The sequence below is a fragment of the Cyprinodon variegatus genome, unplaced genomic scaffold, assembly GCF_000732505.1.
Source record: "Cyprinodon variegatus isolate N-32 unplaced genomic scaffold, C_variegatus-1.0 Scaffold671, whole genome shotgun sequence".
NCBI lineage: Eukaryota > Metazoa > Chordata > Actinopteri > Cyprinodontiformes > Cyprinodontidae > Cyprinodon > Cyprinodon variegatus.
Window position 1 is genome coordinate 183,027 of NW_015151124.1, and position 17,140 is coordinate 200,166.

The 17,140-nt window shown below is 39.6% G+C and overlaps 1 protein-coding gene across 1 annotated transcript in view; it reads left to right on the forward strand.

Annotated features, from left to right (window-relative positions):
* Positions 1 to 4,545: 4,545 nt before the first annotated feature.
* The window catches only part of syndig1l (synapse differentiation inducing 1-like), a 15,624-nt gene continuing 3,029 nt past the window's right edge, over positions 4,546 to 17,140 (forward strand). Inside the window, exons 1-3 of the mRNA XM_015394088.1 lie at positions 4,546 to 5,054; positions 9,668 to 10,152; positions 16,675 to 16,812. Of these exons, the coding sequence (XP_015249574.1) occupies positions 9,724 to 10,152; positions 16,675 to 16,812 (567 nt within the window). The 5' untranslated portion in view covers positions 4,546 to 5,054; positions 9,668 to 9,723. The remainder of the gene's footprint in view (positions 5,055 to 9,667; positions 10,153 to 16,674; positions 16,813 to 17,140) is intronic.

The window sequence follows — 17,140 nt, forward strand, 5'->3', positions numbered from 1 at the left end:
TATCTATCTATCTATCTATCTATCTATCTATCTATCTATCTATCTATCTATCTATCTATCTATCTATCTATCTATCTATCTATCTATCATCTAGTCTATCTTTCTGTCCACCATCCATCTAGATAGTCATACAGATAGTCATACAGATATGTACACATATACTGTAGATATAAAATTAAGGCAAATCTTTTCCATTTATTTTAATTGCTCACATTATGATTATTACTGGGACTTTGATCTTTAATATACTATAATACTGTTATTCTCTCTGTTTTTTTCATTAATTACATTCTGTAGCATTTTGTATCTTTTTTTTTGACTTTTTGATTTGTGTCCTGCCTTGCTAGTGTCTTTTTATTTTATAAGGGTGAAATGATTTATATGACAAAGACATGAAGGTGGGGTATTAAAGCTAATATCTGGATTAAACAGTAATAATGATGGAGACAGCGACTGTGCCTGTAGGTGTCTCTCAGTAAAATAGGAAATTGTGAAGGTTGGTAGGTGTTGTGGAGGAGGGGCTGAGGATGCTGTGGGGGTGATAAGGAGACTGATGAAACAGGATGGTTGAAGAAAAGCAAAATATGTGCAAGTACTGAGCCTGTTTCCTTGCTTCAGATTTGATCTTCTCATTCAAACTGACAGGTGTACAGACAATCACATGTCCAGCTTTGAGGATGTGATAATATATAGCCTTATGTATAAAAACAAGCATAAACATAAAATTTTTTTTTACACAAATAGGCTAAATTAGATAAATTAAAAGCTTTTAAATTTATTAATAAATCTTACAAACCATTTACCCTTGATGTTTTTTCCTTTGGCTGTTTTGCCCATTAAAAGTCTTCATTAGAACATTGCTAAAATGTGTTGTCAATCAGGAAGTAACTCAAATGACGGACACATGGAAAAGCTGCTTATAATGTCCCCATCCCCACCCCTCCCCTTTCCGTGTAAAAGCCGACCAGGCCAGATCAAATTAAGTGGTTTGATACTTTCCCTGCCAATCCGATTAGGCCGATTAATTCCCAAAAGTGTTCAAATGATTAAAGCTGGTTAATGGGCCTGGGGAAGGTTCATGGTATCAGAGTTGGCTGCAGTATCCTACAGTGTCAGAGAAAAAAAATCAATATAAAAAGGTAACTGTAGAAATGTGCCTTCGTCTGACTTTGCTTTTAGTTAATAGAGTCGTAACATGCTTGTATGGATAAACCTATGAGTGTTTTTAATTTCCTTAAATCACGAAGCTTTAAGGAAATCACGGATGATAAATAGTGCATCTGCTCTGTGGTGACATGACGCCTAAATATAGAGTAGAAAATAGAGCAGAAGAAAGGGACACTGGGTAAGCCATAAATATTCACAGACCATCCTTAGTAATACTGAAAGAAATCAGGTTTTATGAATTATTTGATGTGAGTTTAATAGGGTAATAATAAACCCTAGGAAGGTATCACATTGATGGATCATGTTGATGTTTTAAACAAGTTTAAAGAAAAGAGAATTCTGCATAATTTTTACCAAAAAAGATATATGAGAAAGAGACAATTGGATTGAGAAGGTAAATAGTTGCAGGTTCCCTTCCAGCCTCCACGCTTTCAAACCATCACTCTGTCTTCTAATACACTCATCTCCGCAGGGAGCAGTATCCATCACAGGAGACGGCTGGGATGTTATGCTGCACAGTTGTGTGTATGTGTACACAAGGTGACTCAGGGAGCGACACAACTTGTGTGTGCCCTGTCTTATAAATGCAGCCCCATGTTTCCCCCATAAAGTGTCCATCAGCACCTTAATGCATTGCCCAGTGAATGTGACACAGCCTGGGCTTCCACATTATTAACTCTGGGTGTTTTTATGAGCCTGTGGATTGTGGAAGTCTTTTTCAAGAAGACATGTGTTATGTGTGTTCAATCGCTCTTTTAGTTTCTTTGGCATGTAGCATCAGAACCTTTTTAACCATTTCATATTATGAATCTAAACTGTAGACCATATGGCATTTAGGGAAAACAAAAACCATGGGGGAAAGAGGTCAGATAAAAAAAAATAATAAAAAAAATACCTTTCAGCCTTCCATGCCAGCACAAAATCTATGCTGATATATTTGTATTTTGAACACCACAACATCCTAACTATGAAACATGGCTAGGCAGTATTGTGCTGTGTGTTTATATAGCCCCAATTCACAACTTATGTCATCTCAAGCAATTTACAGAGAAAATTAAACCAGATCATTTAGTAAGATTGGTTAGTTTTATATCTAAGGAAAACCAGCTGATCGAATCAACTCATTGACTCTTCAGCAATCCCTCACACCAAGAATGCTTGTAGCGACAGTGGAGAGGAAATACTAACTTTTAACAGGAGGAAACCTCCAGAAGAACGAGGCTCAATGTGAGCAGCCATGCACCAAGGCCGGCTGGGGTTCAAGAAGGGAAGCCGACATAACGAAAGAAGCAGAGATACAAAAGGTAACTGTTAACTAGCTCCAGAGGCAGCCCCATCCAGGAAACACACAGCCAGGCAGACGAGCTCCGAGCCTGCTCCCATGTCAGAGGTTGAAAGGGAACACACATAATGAGTCACAGTTAGAGAAAAGGGACTACACTGAAAAACAGGCCAAGCTCCAACAGCTCCAACATGCCATAAACAAAAGTGTTGATGGCAGCAGCACAGCTGATGTTTACCTCAAGGATGGTGTCACAGCCTAACAGGAACAGACCAGATGGGAAAAGTAGGGAAAACATAAAATTAGGAGTTTACCAAACAAATACTGAAGAATGGGAAATTAGAAATAGAATTAAACAGAATGAAAAGTGGCCCCTATGTCCTCCAGCAGCCTAAAACTATAACAGCATAACTATAGAGATAACTCATGACCTGACCCATTCTAAATATGGGCAATTTGGCCAAAACCGGTGATTTAATCAATGACAGGTATAAATTACTATATCATACACTGCCTGGCCAAAAAAAAAAGTTGCCACCAAAATAAAAGGTTACTCACTCTAACACTTTGTTGGACCGCCTTTAGCTTTGATTACGGCACGCATTCGCTGTGTTTTGATAAGCTTCTGCAATGTCAAAAGATTTATTTCCATCCAGTGTTGCATTAATTTTTCACCAAGATCTTGCATTGATGATGGTAGAGTCTGACCGCTGTGCAAAGCCCTCTCTAGCACATGCCAAAGATTCTCAATGGGGTTGAGGTCTGGACTCTGTGGTGGCCAATCCATGTGTGAAAATGATGTGTCATGCTCCCTGAACCAGTCTTTCACAATTTGAGCCCGATGAATCCTGGCATTGTCATCTTGGAATATGCCTGTGCCATCAGGGAAGAAAAAGTTCTTTGATTGAATAACCTGGTCATTCAGTATAATCAGGTAGTCAGTTGACCTCATTCTTTGAGCACATACTGTTGCTGAACCTAGACCTGATCAACTGCAGCAATGCCAGATCATAACATCACCGCCACAGGCTTGTACAGTAGGCACTAGGCATGGTGGGTGCCTCACTTCACCTGCCTCTCTTCTTACCCTGATCCGCCCATCACTCTGGAACAGGGTAAATCTGGATTCATCAGACAACATGACCTTCTTCCATTGCTCCACAGTCCAATCTTTATGCTTCCTAGCAAATTGAAGCCTTTTTTTTCCAGTTAGCCTCACTGATTAGTGGTTTTCTTATAGCTACACAGCCGTTCAGTCCCAATCCCTTAAGTTCCCTTCGCATTGTGGATTTGGAAATGCTCTTACTTACAGTATTAAACATAGCCCTGAGTTCTACTGTTGTTTTTCTTCGATTTGATCTCACCACACGTTTAAATGATCGCCGATCACGATCATTCAGGATTTTTTTCCGGCCACATTTCTTCCAGTTTTTAATAATGCATTGGACAGTTCTTAACCCAATTTTAGTAGTTTCTACAATCTCTTTACTGTAGATGTTTTCTCTGCTTGATGCATGCCAATGATTTGACCCTTCTCAAACAGACTAACATCTTTTCCACGACCACGGGATGTGTCTTTCGACATGGTTGTTTAGGAAATGAGAAGCAAGTCATTGCACCAGTTGGGGTTAAATAACTTGTTACCAGCTGAAAGATAATCGCCCATGCAGTATTTATCCCATAAGAGGCTCATACCTATTTGCTTAGTTGAATTCACATGGCAACTTTTTTTTTGGGCCAGGCAGTGTACTTTCTCAATGCAAAGGCTCTAACCTTTAATGGACCTTATGTAAGGGATTATGTGTTAGGTAAACAATGTTCTAGGGATAGATTGCTGTAAGTCATAAGTTAACATCTATAGTGTCAGGTTCATGAGAATGCACAGATTTTCAAACATTAGTCAAACCAAGAGAGGCGTTTATTCTAATAATGTTTTCATTTTGAGCTATATATGGAATCAGCTTGAATGCAGTTCTTCATGTAAAGAGAGAGATGGATGCATAGGAGTGAGGGAGCATTTTGTTGTTTGGCTCTTTCACAACGTGGGCGTTCTCAGCTGGGGATGAATAACACTCAAGCAGATTGTGAAAGAAATCAGCCCAAGAGGCTCATATGACATAAAACAGGTATAAGTAGCTTTCTCAGGAGCCAATAAAGGACAGCTTGTGCAACCGGAACCATTAGACGCGGGAGTGCGTAAAAATACCTCAGCCGGTAGACTAACTGTGTGAACTCAGGGAGATATGCACAAGCAACCAAGTTCGGAGACGTGAAGTCGACAGTAGATTTTACAGCGCACCGCCCACAACCACTAACTCCGCTGGAGTCGGAGCTGCCTTCGTCGGAGTTGTTTGGCGCTCAGAGAGATAGACTGTGCGTAAAATCAACCAGCCAGACGCAGCAGCGCCAGTAGTGCCATGACATGCAGGATTCAGCGCGCCAAGTCCGAGAAATTTTACCATTTTACCCACACGGATATCTTGCACTGCAATGGTATTTTTTTCTCCAAACTGAGCGGAATCTGAGGTAGAGGATGGTCGGTTGGTCAATGCCTCTCTGTCAGCTCAGCTGCGCTGAGGAACAATGCTGAGCAAATCTCCTGTTGGTAAGTTATCTGTATAATCCACCTTGTTTTGTGCGCAAACAGGATCCATATTCTTTTATGTCTATTTAGTGATCACAGAATTATGATTCTGATTTGAAAAATCACCTGCGCTCATTGTTTTGCGCATTTAGTTTATCACTTTTAAGTGAAGCTACGTATCTCAAAATTGGAAAAAAAAAATCCTGTTTGGATACAATTAGACACGATGAAGTAGAAACTGCTGCGGTCTAATATAACAGAGATTATTATTAACCCTGGAGTGTGAGCCCTCACTCAAGTGCACTTATTCTTGGATGTGTGTTGTGGCTTTTCTTGTCTAATGTAGTGTGTAATGGAATTCCTTGTTATCTGGTGTTGAGCTCATCCTTGGAGGCATGTGAGGATGGACACTTTGTTGTATTGAGTCTCATTATTGTGTGTGTGGGGTATGTGTGTGCATGTAGGCTCAGATTCAGTCCATATTAGTCAGGCATCTCCACAGCAAACAGCTGTGAAATCAAGCTTGGCTGCCTGAGTTTTGGCTCTCTTGAGGTCAGAGGTTTTAAAGGTCTGCTGCACATCGGTAGGTCATCTCCGCCTCTGAATGTCTGTCTCATAAATCATGCCCTGTACAGTTTTTCTTCTTTCTTGTCATCTGGTAGAGCTTGTTTCTTGGTTAATATTAATTCAGTGCTACTGCCTCACTGGATGTGATTTAATTGTATTATCAATTAAATCATGAGAGATGGATTTGCTAGATTTAGGACTATCAGACTTGATGGCGTTGGGTTTGAAACACAAAACAGCCCATTTATTTACTCAAATCAGGAAATGCTTTTGATTGCACATATTCTTTTTACTCTTTTGCTTTTTTAATCAAAGGAATAGTTCTGGATTTATGAAGTAATTCTCTTTAAGTAGTCCTGCAGTGAACATAAGACAGGATTGGATTTCAGGTATTATGATGAGATTTGAAAGCATGTTCTAACTTCAAAAAGGCAAGAAAATATCCCATTTTCTGGTTTCTCTAACTGAATACAGGTTTTTAGGTGCTTCAACGATTCCCTGTTTCCCTGTGATAGATTAGCCACCTGTTCAGGCTGCACCCTAGAAGCAGCACCCCTGTGACATTGCATAAATAAAGCAGTTTAAAAGATGGATGAATTCAAATAGATGAAAAGTAAAATACATTTTATGGCTCTAAATCGTTAAATTTAGAGACAATAGAGTATAGTCCAGGGTTATGTTAAAAACTAAAATTATACTCTTCTTATAGGAAGCTCTGAAGCATCTTTAATTTCATTTGAGCAAAAAAAAATGCCTTGAATTTTTTTTATTGTATCCATTATCATTTATTTTTTACTTCGATGCACACATGTAAAAGCAGTGGAATTAGGAAATTCTTCTTAGATAAAGCATAAAAGCAATTGAAGAATTCCTTCCTTTGTTTTGATGTCTTCTGTAGTCTAATGGCTTGACTATTGGAGACAACCAAACCTCCAAAAACCTCACAGAGATGTCTGCTAATGTTATGCAGTAAGAACATGTCATCATCCCGTCTGCAGTGGATGTGAATGATAATCATCTGTAATGGAACAATGCAAAATATTTCCACTCAAAGTAACTGTCTGATATAAAAGTTAAGCGATGCAACAAACATAAATGTGTTGCTAACTGATCAGGTTTCTGCTCTGACCATATAAACTTTTAATGTTCATCTTTTGGTGCATGTTTAAAAACCCAGTAAAGGATTAATTAATGATTGGAAGTCCTCATTAATTTCACTAATCAAATAACTCCAAGAGAAACAAAAGCATAATCGCAGATGTCTGAGGTTGTTCATGTGGCTCTCTTAGAAAGTACAAATCTTTGTCTGAAAGCAGTATTCAAAAACAGGAAAATGTCATATATCTAAATCTGGAAAACTTTGGATAGACAAAGAAAGAGCAAAAGGAATGATTAGATACTGTATGAGCCACCATTTCAGTATGTTGCTATATAACTATCCCTATAACGCTATTTCAATCTGAGAAACTCACACGAAAAGACAATTATGAGAAATTTATTGATACAATTACTTTGTCTTTGGCGCTCAGACCTCGGCAGGAAACATAGCACTTCATTTTGATAGATATGAATGAACAAGAACAAAGAATGGGGCTGTTTCCCCCCCAGGCCTGAAACTGGTGGTGGAGTGGAGATAGATGAAGTTGGTCAGTCTGTAGACTGCTATTGGTGCTTCTAATCCAGCTTGGTTATATTTTTGTTATCAAACAAAAGGTATAATTAAAAGCAGCAGGTCCTTTTTTAGATCTCAGGAAATATATACCTGAAAGTGTAAAAGGCGAACTGTCATTTCTTTTTTTCTCACTGCATTTTACTGTCATTACACTGTCACAAGTAAAGCACAACAAAATTCCCTCTCTGCATTTAACCTATCCCCTTGGGGAGCAGTGGGCAGCCATTTTCGGTGCCCGGGGAGCAGTGTGGGGTTAAGAGTCTTTGCTCAGGGAGCCAAGGTGGCCATCTGTCAGAGTGGGTTTCGAACTCGCAACCTCAGGATTCTAAGCTCTATGCCCTAACCACTAGAACACCCCTCCCCACTAATGAACTAGTCAGCGACACAGGAGCACAACAAGTGACGGTTCTTCCACCATTCCTTTTTACTTTGCACATCTCTGACTTCCAGGAGAAGACAGAGTCGTCTACAGTTGTTGCTCAGGTCATAGATGGACAACTGCTGGCAAACTGCTTTGTGATATACTGTGGAAATAATCTGATCCTGAGTGACAAAAAAAAAAGATAATAGATTTTAGAAGAAACAGTAACAAGTCAAATCCTATCATGGGAGAAGAAGTGGAGGTATTGATGAGTATTCACCAGGACAACAAACTGGACTGGAGATGCAAATGAAGCCGTCTACAAGAAGGGACAGAGCCGAGTCATCTACTTCTTACTTCTTAAGGAAGTTTAGCTCATTCAGTGATTGCAGCAAGATGCTGCATACAGTATATTCTATAATCTGTTGTGAAGAGTTTGATCTCTTCTCCCATCATCTGCTGGGGTAACAGCATCAGAGCAGAGATTTGACAAAGCTTAACAATCTAATAAAGAATGCCGGCTCTGTTTTAGGAACTCCACTAGAACCTGTTTAGATTATTTCACAAAGAATGATTTTAAATAAAATAAGATTATTTTAGACAGCACTGGGCATATTCTTCAAAAGACTGTTAAACAAAAACAGACTGTCTTCAGTCAAAGGCTTCTCCACTTCCTCTGCAAGACAGACAGCTACAGGAGATCCTTCCTGCCTACAGCTATGAAAATCTACCTGTTAAAAAAAAATAGACGTTACCATAGCATCCCGTTTGAATATTGAATATTTTAAAACATCACTGATGTTATTTTAAAGTGCAAAGTAATATCACACCATGCTAGAAATTGTGCAAATAATGGCAAGGTCTGATAAGCTCGTCTTTATTATCAGAACAATGTGACAGAATTGGTTTACTGATGATAAAGGTTGACATATTATAGGCAGAGATTATTTTATTTTTAGATTACACTGCATTAGTGGTCTTATTTACAGTTAGTCTGAAAAAAGCGGTCCAATAAAGGCATGGGCTGAATTTATTTACAGATATATTAGTCTTTTATGAAAATCACTGTTGTCTTTATACAGTTTTTGTCTTAAATAAAACATTTGTTTTCCCTGTCATTGAAGCCCTTTTTTTCTGCATCAGACTTGTACTGTCGTACCTTATGTTTGCCCTTCTTCAGTATTATCCAGAGTATTTTTCACTCTGACTTCTATATTTTTCAACTAACCTTTTTATTAAACCAATGATGATTTTCTCAGACATCTGGAAGGAAAAAGGTTATGCCTCTTCAACTGAAAGATTACCGGTGGCTCACTGCCTCCTACCTCAATTTCTCATAAAAAACAAAACTCAGCTTCTGTGTAATTAACCTCCTACTGAAAACGAGACCATGGTTTAAAAGATTTAAAAACTAGAATTTATATACGCTGCTATGAGATATCAGGAACTTTAGTTGTTTTAAGATGGCTGAAGTCATCTTTAGTCTTCTTACTGTAGACTAGCTGTAAGCCCCTAAAACAATAATGGCTGTCTATACATCTCTATCAGAACTTCACTTAAAATCCTAAACAATCAATTTAACTTGTCTTTCTCATTCAACCTCTGGATGTGTGAGAGCATTAGAAAAACAAAACAATCAGTATACAGTACCAATCATTTTCTGACAGCAGGACCTGCTTTGTTTTCCTAAGGTTTCAGTATAGCCAATGTTAACACCTTTGAGGGATGTTTTTTCATGTTTGTATGAACTATGGAACTGTGTAAGTGATGCAACAGTAGAACATGCAGCAGATGGTGATTTCATGCCTCAGTCTGCTGAAAGCTTGTGAGAGGAACGCCTGTTGCCAATGTAAATGAAACACTTCCTGCAATGAACTACTAGAAATATACCCAAACCCGAAAGCTTTGTTTTCAGATTTAGCTAAACTCCAAAGCAATGCCTAATTTAAGAGGAATGTGCCACAGTGTTTTGGGGTTACTTTTGTTTTAATGTTGGTGAATAAATTTGTTTAATTATTTTTTTTCTATTTGCAGCCACCAGACTGACGGAAATTCATTGGAGCTCCACATTTTAATCCAGTCCATAAGTCATGGAGAGCCTGAGCGAGCTTCAAAACCCCCTACTTGACAAAGCCACAAGACATGAGCTCCAGAATGACTACCAGGGGTATCAGTGTGACTACTCAAACCAGCCATACCAGGACAGCCTAATTGATTACTACTACACTGGAACCAGCAGCAAGCACAAGCCCCCCCAGTTCCTGGATGCAACCTCTCTCCATCTAGCTGTGGAGGCTTTTTACAGACCCAACTTCATCCTGTTCAAGGACAACGTCAGCCTCCACAGCAAGGACTCTAAGAATGAGAGCTTTGAGACCACTTTCACCGAGTGTAAAGACACTGTTTCATTTGGAGTTCCGTCAGAAAACACAGTGGACATCAGTGTGCAGGGAGAGAAGGACCTTAAGATCCAGACGGTGTCATACGAGGTGGAGGAGGAGCAGTGTCCTGAGTATGAGGTTTGGGATCACACAAAAAAACAAATCATCTTTATTTAGCAGGCGTGGCAGTAGTCTTTGCTCCAGTAACAGGATACAGTTTTATTCAGTTATGCTTTATGTATTTACTACAATATAACATCTAAACTGATATAAAAGCACAAAGAACGAAAACATCTAAAGACATTCAAGGAATAGCCAGGAAAGGAAGCAATAGAAACACACCATCAGTAAAAATTTATATAAAGCCAAAAATAGCTACATGGATAAAAAGACCCAGTGGCTGCAGCTCAGCATTTCATTTATACCAGCCTGACTTAAGTGGTAGGCTATGTTCACCCAAAAGAGGAGGTTTTAATTTCTGTTTTAAAAATTAAGATGGTGTCTACCTTTAAAGTCTATACTGAAGGTAGTTCCTCAGAGAGACTCCTGATAAGCAAAGCCATTATCTAAAGTTCTGTCTCTAGAGCTAAACATTTGAAAGGGGAATTTTCTTATTACTCTTTTCAAATACTTATAGATGTTTTTTTCATACATGAGAGGTTGAGATCTTAAGTGCTAATTGCCATCTTAACATTCTCTCACATGAAATAAATTGAGCTAATAAAGAAACACAACCTTTGAATCCTAACTTGAGACATTTCGTTGTAAAGGTATTTATAACCCTTGGATCTTTTACATTTTGTTCCTAATGCTACCACAAACTTAAATTTTTTTAATGGGAATTTTATGCAATTAATCATCATAGAGTAGTGGATAATAGTGAAGTCAAATACTAGGCATTCATCCATTGTTTATGCTCACTTGTTCAAATAGGTTTGTGGTGTATCTGGTGAGCATTAGGCAGTTTACATGCTAGAGGCTGTTCCATAGATTACCACAGGGGAACACACAGACATACAGGATAAACAACCATGTACAGACACACTTACACCTTAACCATTTTATAGAGACCAAGTATCAAACCATGTTTTTGGACTGTGAGGAAAGCCAAAGCACCTTAAAGGAACCCATGCATGCATTAACAGAACAGGCACAGATTTTGAACCCAGGACCTGCTTGTTGTAAGGGATTAATTCTTCACCAACGTGCAGCCTACAGTATAAAATCAACTTTTATTTTAGTCACAGCAAGAGGTCTGGAACTTTCTTTTCCAGCATTGCTTTTATAAGGACAGACATTTATTGGCAAAGCTTAAATATAGCTCAAGTTCATCAGGTTGGAGAGAAATCGTCTGTGAACATGAATTAGATCAAACCACTATCAAACTCCAATCTATGAAGCCCACTGTCCTCTTAATGAGCTGAGGCATATTGAAAAGAGCATGACTGCATGAGGAGATAATTCAGTGATTTTATTTATCACACTCCAATGGCATATTTAGGGTCATTGTCTCCAGAGGGGGTCAAAATGTGCCCTAGTATCAAGTCTTGCTGCAGCAAAAAAGTTTTCTTCCAGCATTTCTGGAGTTTATATTTACCTATATAGCCATCAGCTCTGATCTAATTCCCTGTTTTTTCTGTGAAAACCATTCCCACCGGATAATGTGTCCGAGTGGGAATGGTGTGGGTCCAGGATGAAGTAGCATTTGGTTTCTGCCACACAAATATTGTGTGTTTTTCAATGTTTAAAAGACTGCTTTTGATAAGTTTCTGAATAAAACTAAAGATTATTTTACATTTAGTATTGAGTTTAATAATGTAAAAGAAAATGTACAATAGTATCATGTAATATTATTATAATTTCTCTGAAGAAGGTTTACTTACTTAGGCTCCTGAAATTTTCATGCAGCATATTAGTCTTCTTTTGTTTTATTAATTTCCAAGAAAATTGCCTTGCTGACCTAATTAGTCCTGACCCTTTTAGTGTGTGGAGCAAAACTCCCTTAAAATGAGAGAAAAAGAAAAGCAGCTAAAGTCTTTTCAGAAGTGTAGAAAAACTAATTTTAAGCAAGGACGCTTATAAAATACCCAGGGCTCTGAGCTGGCAGAGGAAGAAGTATAGCACCCTAACTGAGCTGATGATCGCGCCAGCTCCTGTCACTCGGAGGCCTGGCAGATGGATAGGGACACTGAAGCAAGCTCCATTAATGCTGAAACTAATGTCCTGCTTTGAGGGAATTAGGCTCGACTCGACTGATGCATGACCCTTGTAGCAGGTAAGCCTTGAGCCAAAGTTTCAGTTCAAATAAACACAAATAAATCTGATGAATAGAGCTTTGATTTAAAAAACAAAAAACAAACTAAGAACAAACGTGGCTTTCTAGCTCCAATGTAAGTATGTCAGGCTCAGAACAAAAGGACACAAGTATTTAAGGTGGAAATGTCATGATGGGTTTTCTAAAGTTAAGCCCAAGATGCAGAACACTCACAGAGACACTGGTAAAAGTCCAAAGAGCTTATTTAATGACATAAGCACATGGATAATAACTGAAACAGTTCAGGCAGGGGACTGGTTCACTGGGGTCTGTACGGGGAACGGGAGATGGCTGGTAGCTGAGTTCATGTGAAGCTAAGCATTTAGCTTTAGGCTTAGCCTGGCAGTCCTGGGTTTGAGCTTCCAGCTCACAGCAGAGAACATCAGAGGAAAACACAAAGGATTACTCAGGCTGAGCTTCCAGCTCTTAGCAGGGAACAACAAGGGAAAATCCACGTGGGAACCTCTAGGGAAACTCCACACAGAAGTCTTCAGGCTTCATCCACGTAGGAATCTTCGGGTTGGCTCACCAGGGCAGATTAGCTGGTTAGACTCTCCTAGAGCTTCTGGCTTGAGACTAGTTTCCTGTGATGCAGCTCTCCCAGAGCTGCAGGCCAGAGACAGATTGCCAGAGGGACTGCTCTTCCAGAGCTTCACGAGGAGACAGGTTAAGCTCATCCAGAGCTTCACGAGGAGACAGGTTAAGCTCATCCAGAGCTTCACAAGGAGACAGGATTCCTGTGAGGCAGAAACAAGGAAGAGTTAGAATCTGATCTCACTCTAGAGATAACCAAGATTCTTCTGTCACAGAGGCTCAGGACGCTAACCAACAAAGATCAACACTGCGGCGTGGAATCAAGGTCAGGCAGGAGCTTATAAAGGAGAGGTCTTCTGATGAGAGGATTAGGAACAGGTGTGCAGGAAGGTTCCAGCTCCAGAAGACCCACGGCGCACTCTGCTGGAAACAGAGGGTAGTCTCCAGATCCCCACAGTAACTCAACCCTAAGGGAAAAACACAGAGCAGAAGAGGATCCTCGGCGCCCTCTGGAGGGCAAGCCTGAGGATCCTAACAGGAAAGACTGTCTGAAAGACGATTTTAATAAAATGTTTATTTATGATGGAACGGCAGAGTCTAAGTCAGGATCCCCTGCAGAGGGAGAACACACGTTAGTGACCACGTCTATCTGGCGGAGGATGATAATGAGTCACTAACCTGGTCTTATAGTTGAGTCTGTGGTCTGTTGGTTCGAGCCAGTCGGCTGCCAATAAGACGCGGCAGGCACTGCCAAGAGAGTCCCAGACACTGAAGTCCCAGAGGTTGGAGAACAGGCAGGAGATCAGAACCGAGCAGACAAAACAAGGCAGGATAATCCAGAAGGTGAAGCCAGGCCGGTGTCAAGGACATGGCTGCGGGTCAGAGCCAGGAGATCAGAGGTCCGAAGAGGTACTGAAGGGAAATCCAGGACGGTGTCGGGAATCAGTTCCAGGTTCGGTACACAGACAGGCAGAAATTCAGCAGGAGTCCGAGGACAGGTCAGGCAAACAGATTAGAGCGGGAACAAGCAGGCTCACAGGTCCAGAGGCAGAATGGGTCAGGATCAGACAATCAGGACCCAATCAGGTACGCTAGAGAACTCTCACCAAAGGCTTGAATAACCTGGAACTTATAACTGGTTAGAAGGCTGGGGAAATAGAGGCTGAAGCAGGTGGATAAGATGAAAGGTAATGAGTACTGGGCGGAGCTAGGAAAGTGAATGAAATGAATAATCAGACCAGACATTAGCGCCAAGATCATGACACAAGTACTTGTTTCATTCACTTTTCAACACTCCTCTTTGAGTTATACAAAATAGGTGGAGGTCTAAAGCTTATGGATATCAAAATAAGAATAAAAAAAAGAAATGAAAAGCAATACAAGAAATTAAAAATTTACCAGGAAATTAAACTATTTTCTGCAACAAAATGGAAAATATAGCTAAACACACAGATGTTTGATATGAGTTTGACAGGAGAAAAATAATGGCAAAATCCCATGCTGCCCTCAGTCAACAGGGTGGCATCTGTGTTGAGGCGACTGTCCCCTCCTGAGGCCAACAAGGCATTGGAGAGAACCGTGACAGGGTTTGTTAAAGGTTCAATGTCTCAGTGGAGCCCCCATCAGTTATACAGACAGACAGGTCCAGGGAGAGCAGCAAAGCCAGCCAACAGGAGCTGGACTCAAAGAGACTGTCTGGAGGACTGAATGCATTAGTCTCTATGTACTGTTATCAGGTGTTCGCCACAGAGATAACAAAGGATTACACGTGTTTGTAGATTATTTTTATGCAGTGGTGACCAGCTGTTTGGTTCATGTGGGCTGAGTTCATAAGACAGATAACAGGGAACCTTTCCTTGGCAAAGCTTGCCATTTCTAAACTGCTTGTAAAAGTGTTCAAATCTCCTGTTTCCCCAAACCATATAAATACAGGTACATTCTAGTTATGAGAAATTGACAAATACAATTTTTTTGTCCTAAATCTGTTTATTGTCTTACAGCTAATGAAAATTCATTATGTGAAACCAAAAGAGTATTTCTACACAGAGCAAATTTGACCACTGAAGCTATTTGAATACCTCAGCAAGCAATGCACATAATCAAAGTTTTCTGAGGTCCAGTATGAAGGTTTGCAGTTAGTGATTATTTTGGGGCAATCTACAGCACGTTGTAATAAAATTAAAATACCATTTTCCTGCCAAAATGATAAATAATAACAACTGTTGCAGTAAGCAAATCTCAGTAATTGTAGGCTACCATCAAGAAGAATAGACAAGCTTAGGGAAACTCAAACCAACCTACTATGCAATTAAACCACAAACTCATAGCCTGCATCTGGAGTCCCTTCCAAGAAATTGGTTCCTATGCTAAGCAATGGACTTGCATTAAAGTAGGCCAACATCTCTTTTTGAAATAAACTTATTTAATTTATCCTGTAATTTTTCTGATATTTCAAGAATCTTTTTGTCCTTTCCCTTAATTTTCTACCCTATATATATACTTTGGTTAAAAAAAAAGAAAAAAAGAACAGCTTCTTTAGAGATGAAATTTCTTAACTTGTCCTCCTTATGCTTACTGGTTGTTCAAATTATCAGTCTTTTTCACACTTGTGTAGGCCATGATGTGAGTGACTGTAACAACATGGTTCTGAATTATGTTTAAATCAATTGATCCTTTGAAATTGCCTGAGCCACTGAATTTTGATCTTTGACTAACAAAATCAATCATTTGCCTTTGCATCATTGTGTGTGAAAAAAAACTAAATTGATATAAGTTTAAATATTAAACTTTTAATGTATTGAAAAGTACCTCTAATGATTTTTGCCAAATTAGTTGAAAGTATTTAATTGTGCTGTTTGTTTAGTTCAGAGGATAGAAGAGAAAATTGACACACAACAAGGATAACTTTGCATGCTTCAATGTCTCCTCACTTCTTTCTTCCCAGACTTAATTACCTGTAAAACGCTTGCTTCAGGTCCTGCCTTTTGCATTGATTTTTTTTTCCCACTCTCCTTTTTTTGTCCGTTTCTTCGATCCTTGAAGGCAGCAGCACGCCTCACAAATGAAACCTGCTCCTTATGGAGGCTATTTATTCAGAGAAACCTCCTCTAAGTCTCTGGGACAGCAGTGAAAAGTATAGCCTCCCCCTCTTAAAGGTCACTCAGACTATCACACTGCTATTGTTGCTGTAGGCCCGATGGGTACATGTAAGTCAGAGCAGCATTTAAATCCTCCATTCATTAGGCTGCAGAGCCTGTGGCTTTGAATTTTAGCATTAAGGGACAGTATATGCAGCCTGCTGAACACTCTCTGCCCTGTAAGACGCTTTGCACATTAAGGAAGGATTGTGAAGCTCTCTCAGGCTGGAAAAGCAATTTAGTACATAAATGACACTGTCTTCTCACTGTGTCTTGTGTCACCTCATGATGATGGAACAATCCGTTAATCCTGAGTTATCTGTCACCCTGTTCATGGGTGTTGACAGAGGCACCAAATTGGTTCCAGCCGACTGAATACGTCCTGTCCTAGGTGGTTTTGGAAAACAAGGGCAGAGACCCTGTCCGGAGAAGAAAGGGAAGGAGCAGGAAACATAGAAATGGGATGATGTGTCTTGTTAAGATACAACACTTTGAAGAAGTTCAAAGAACATCTGACACTTGCATGTCACTCTAACTTATTCATACATTCTGTAGGTGTTTAGGTCAAAATCAAAGCCTCATTTTCTTTTTTTTCCACTTTAAAATACGCATTTTAAAGCATTCTAAAATCTTATTTCTGCTTTTATTGATCTCTGTAAATGTGCTGTTTTCCAGAGTGACAGCTCCAGTGACAGTGAAAGTGAGGACAACTTCATCGTGCTGCCCCCTCGGGACTACTTGGGCCTGGCCATCTTTTCCATGCTCTGCTGCTTCTGGCCACTGGGCATCATTGCCTTTTACTACTCTCACAAGGTAAAGGGCCCAGAGACCCCGAGCCTGTCATTAATTCTGATTGCACTGCGTTCTCTTTAAGGTCAGCAGGCACAAACGCTCAGACAAGTGTCTGCCGCAGCCCATTTTCCACCCTGTGACCCTGTTTGCAATTGTTTTCTATGACTGAGTACATAATTTCAAATAATGCACCAGGCATGCAAAAAAACATTAACAGTGAGGTCTTTTTATTGCCTATGAACGTGGTGAGAGAAATGGGTTTTGCGCATATTATTTTGAAGCTTTTATGTCATATTATTGAACATATTGTTCAATATCCGATATATATATATATATATATATATATATA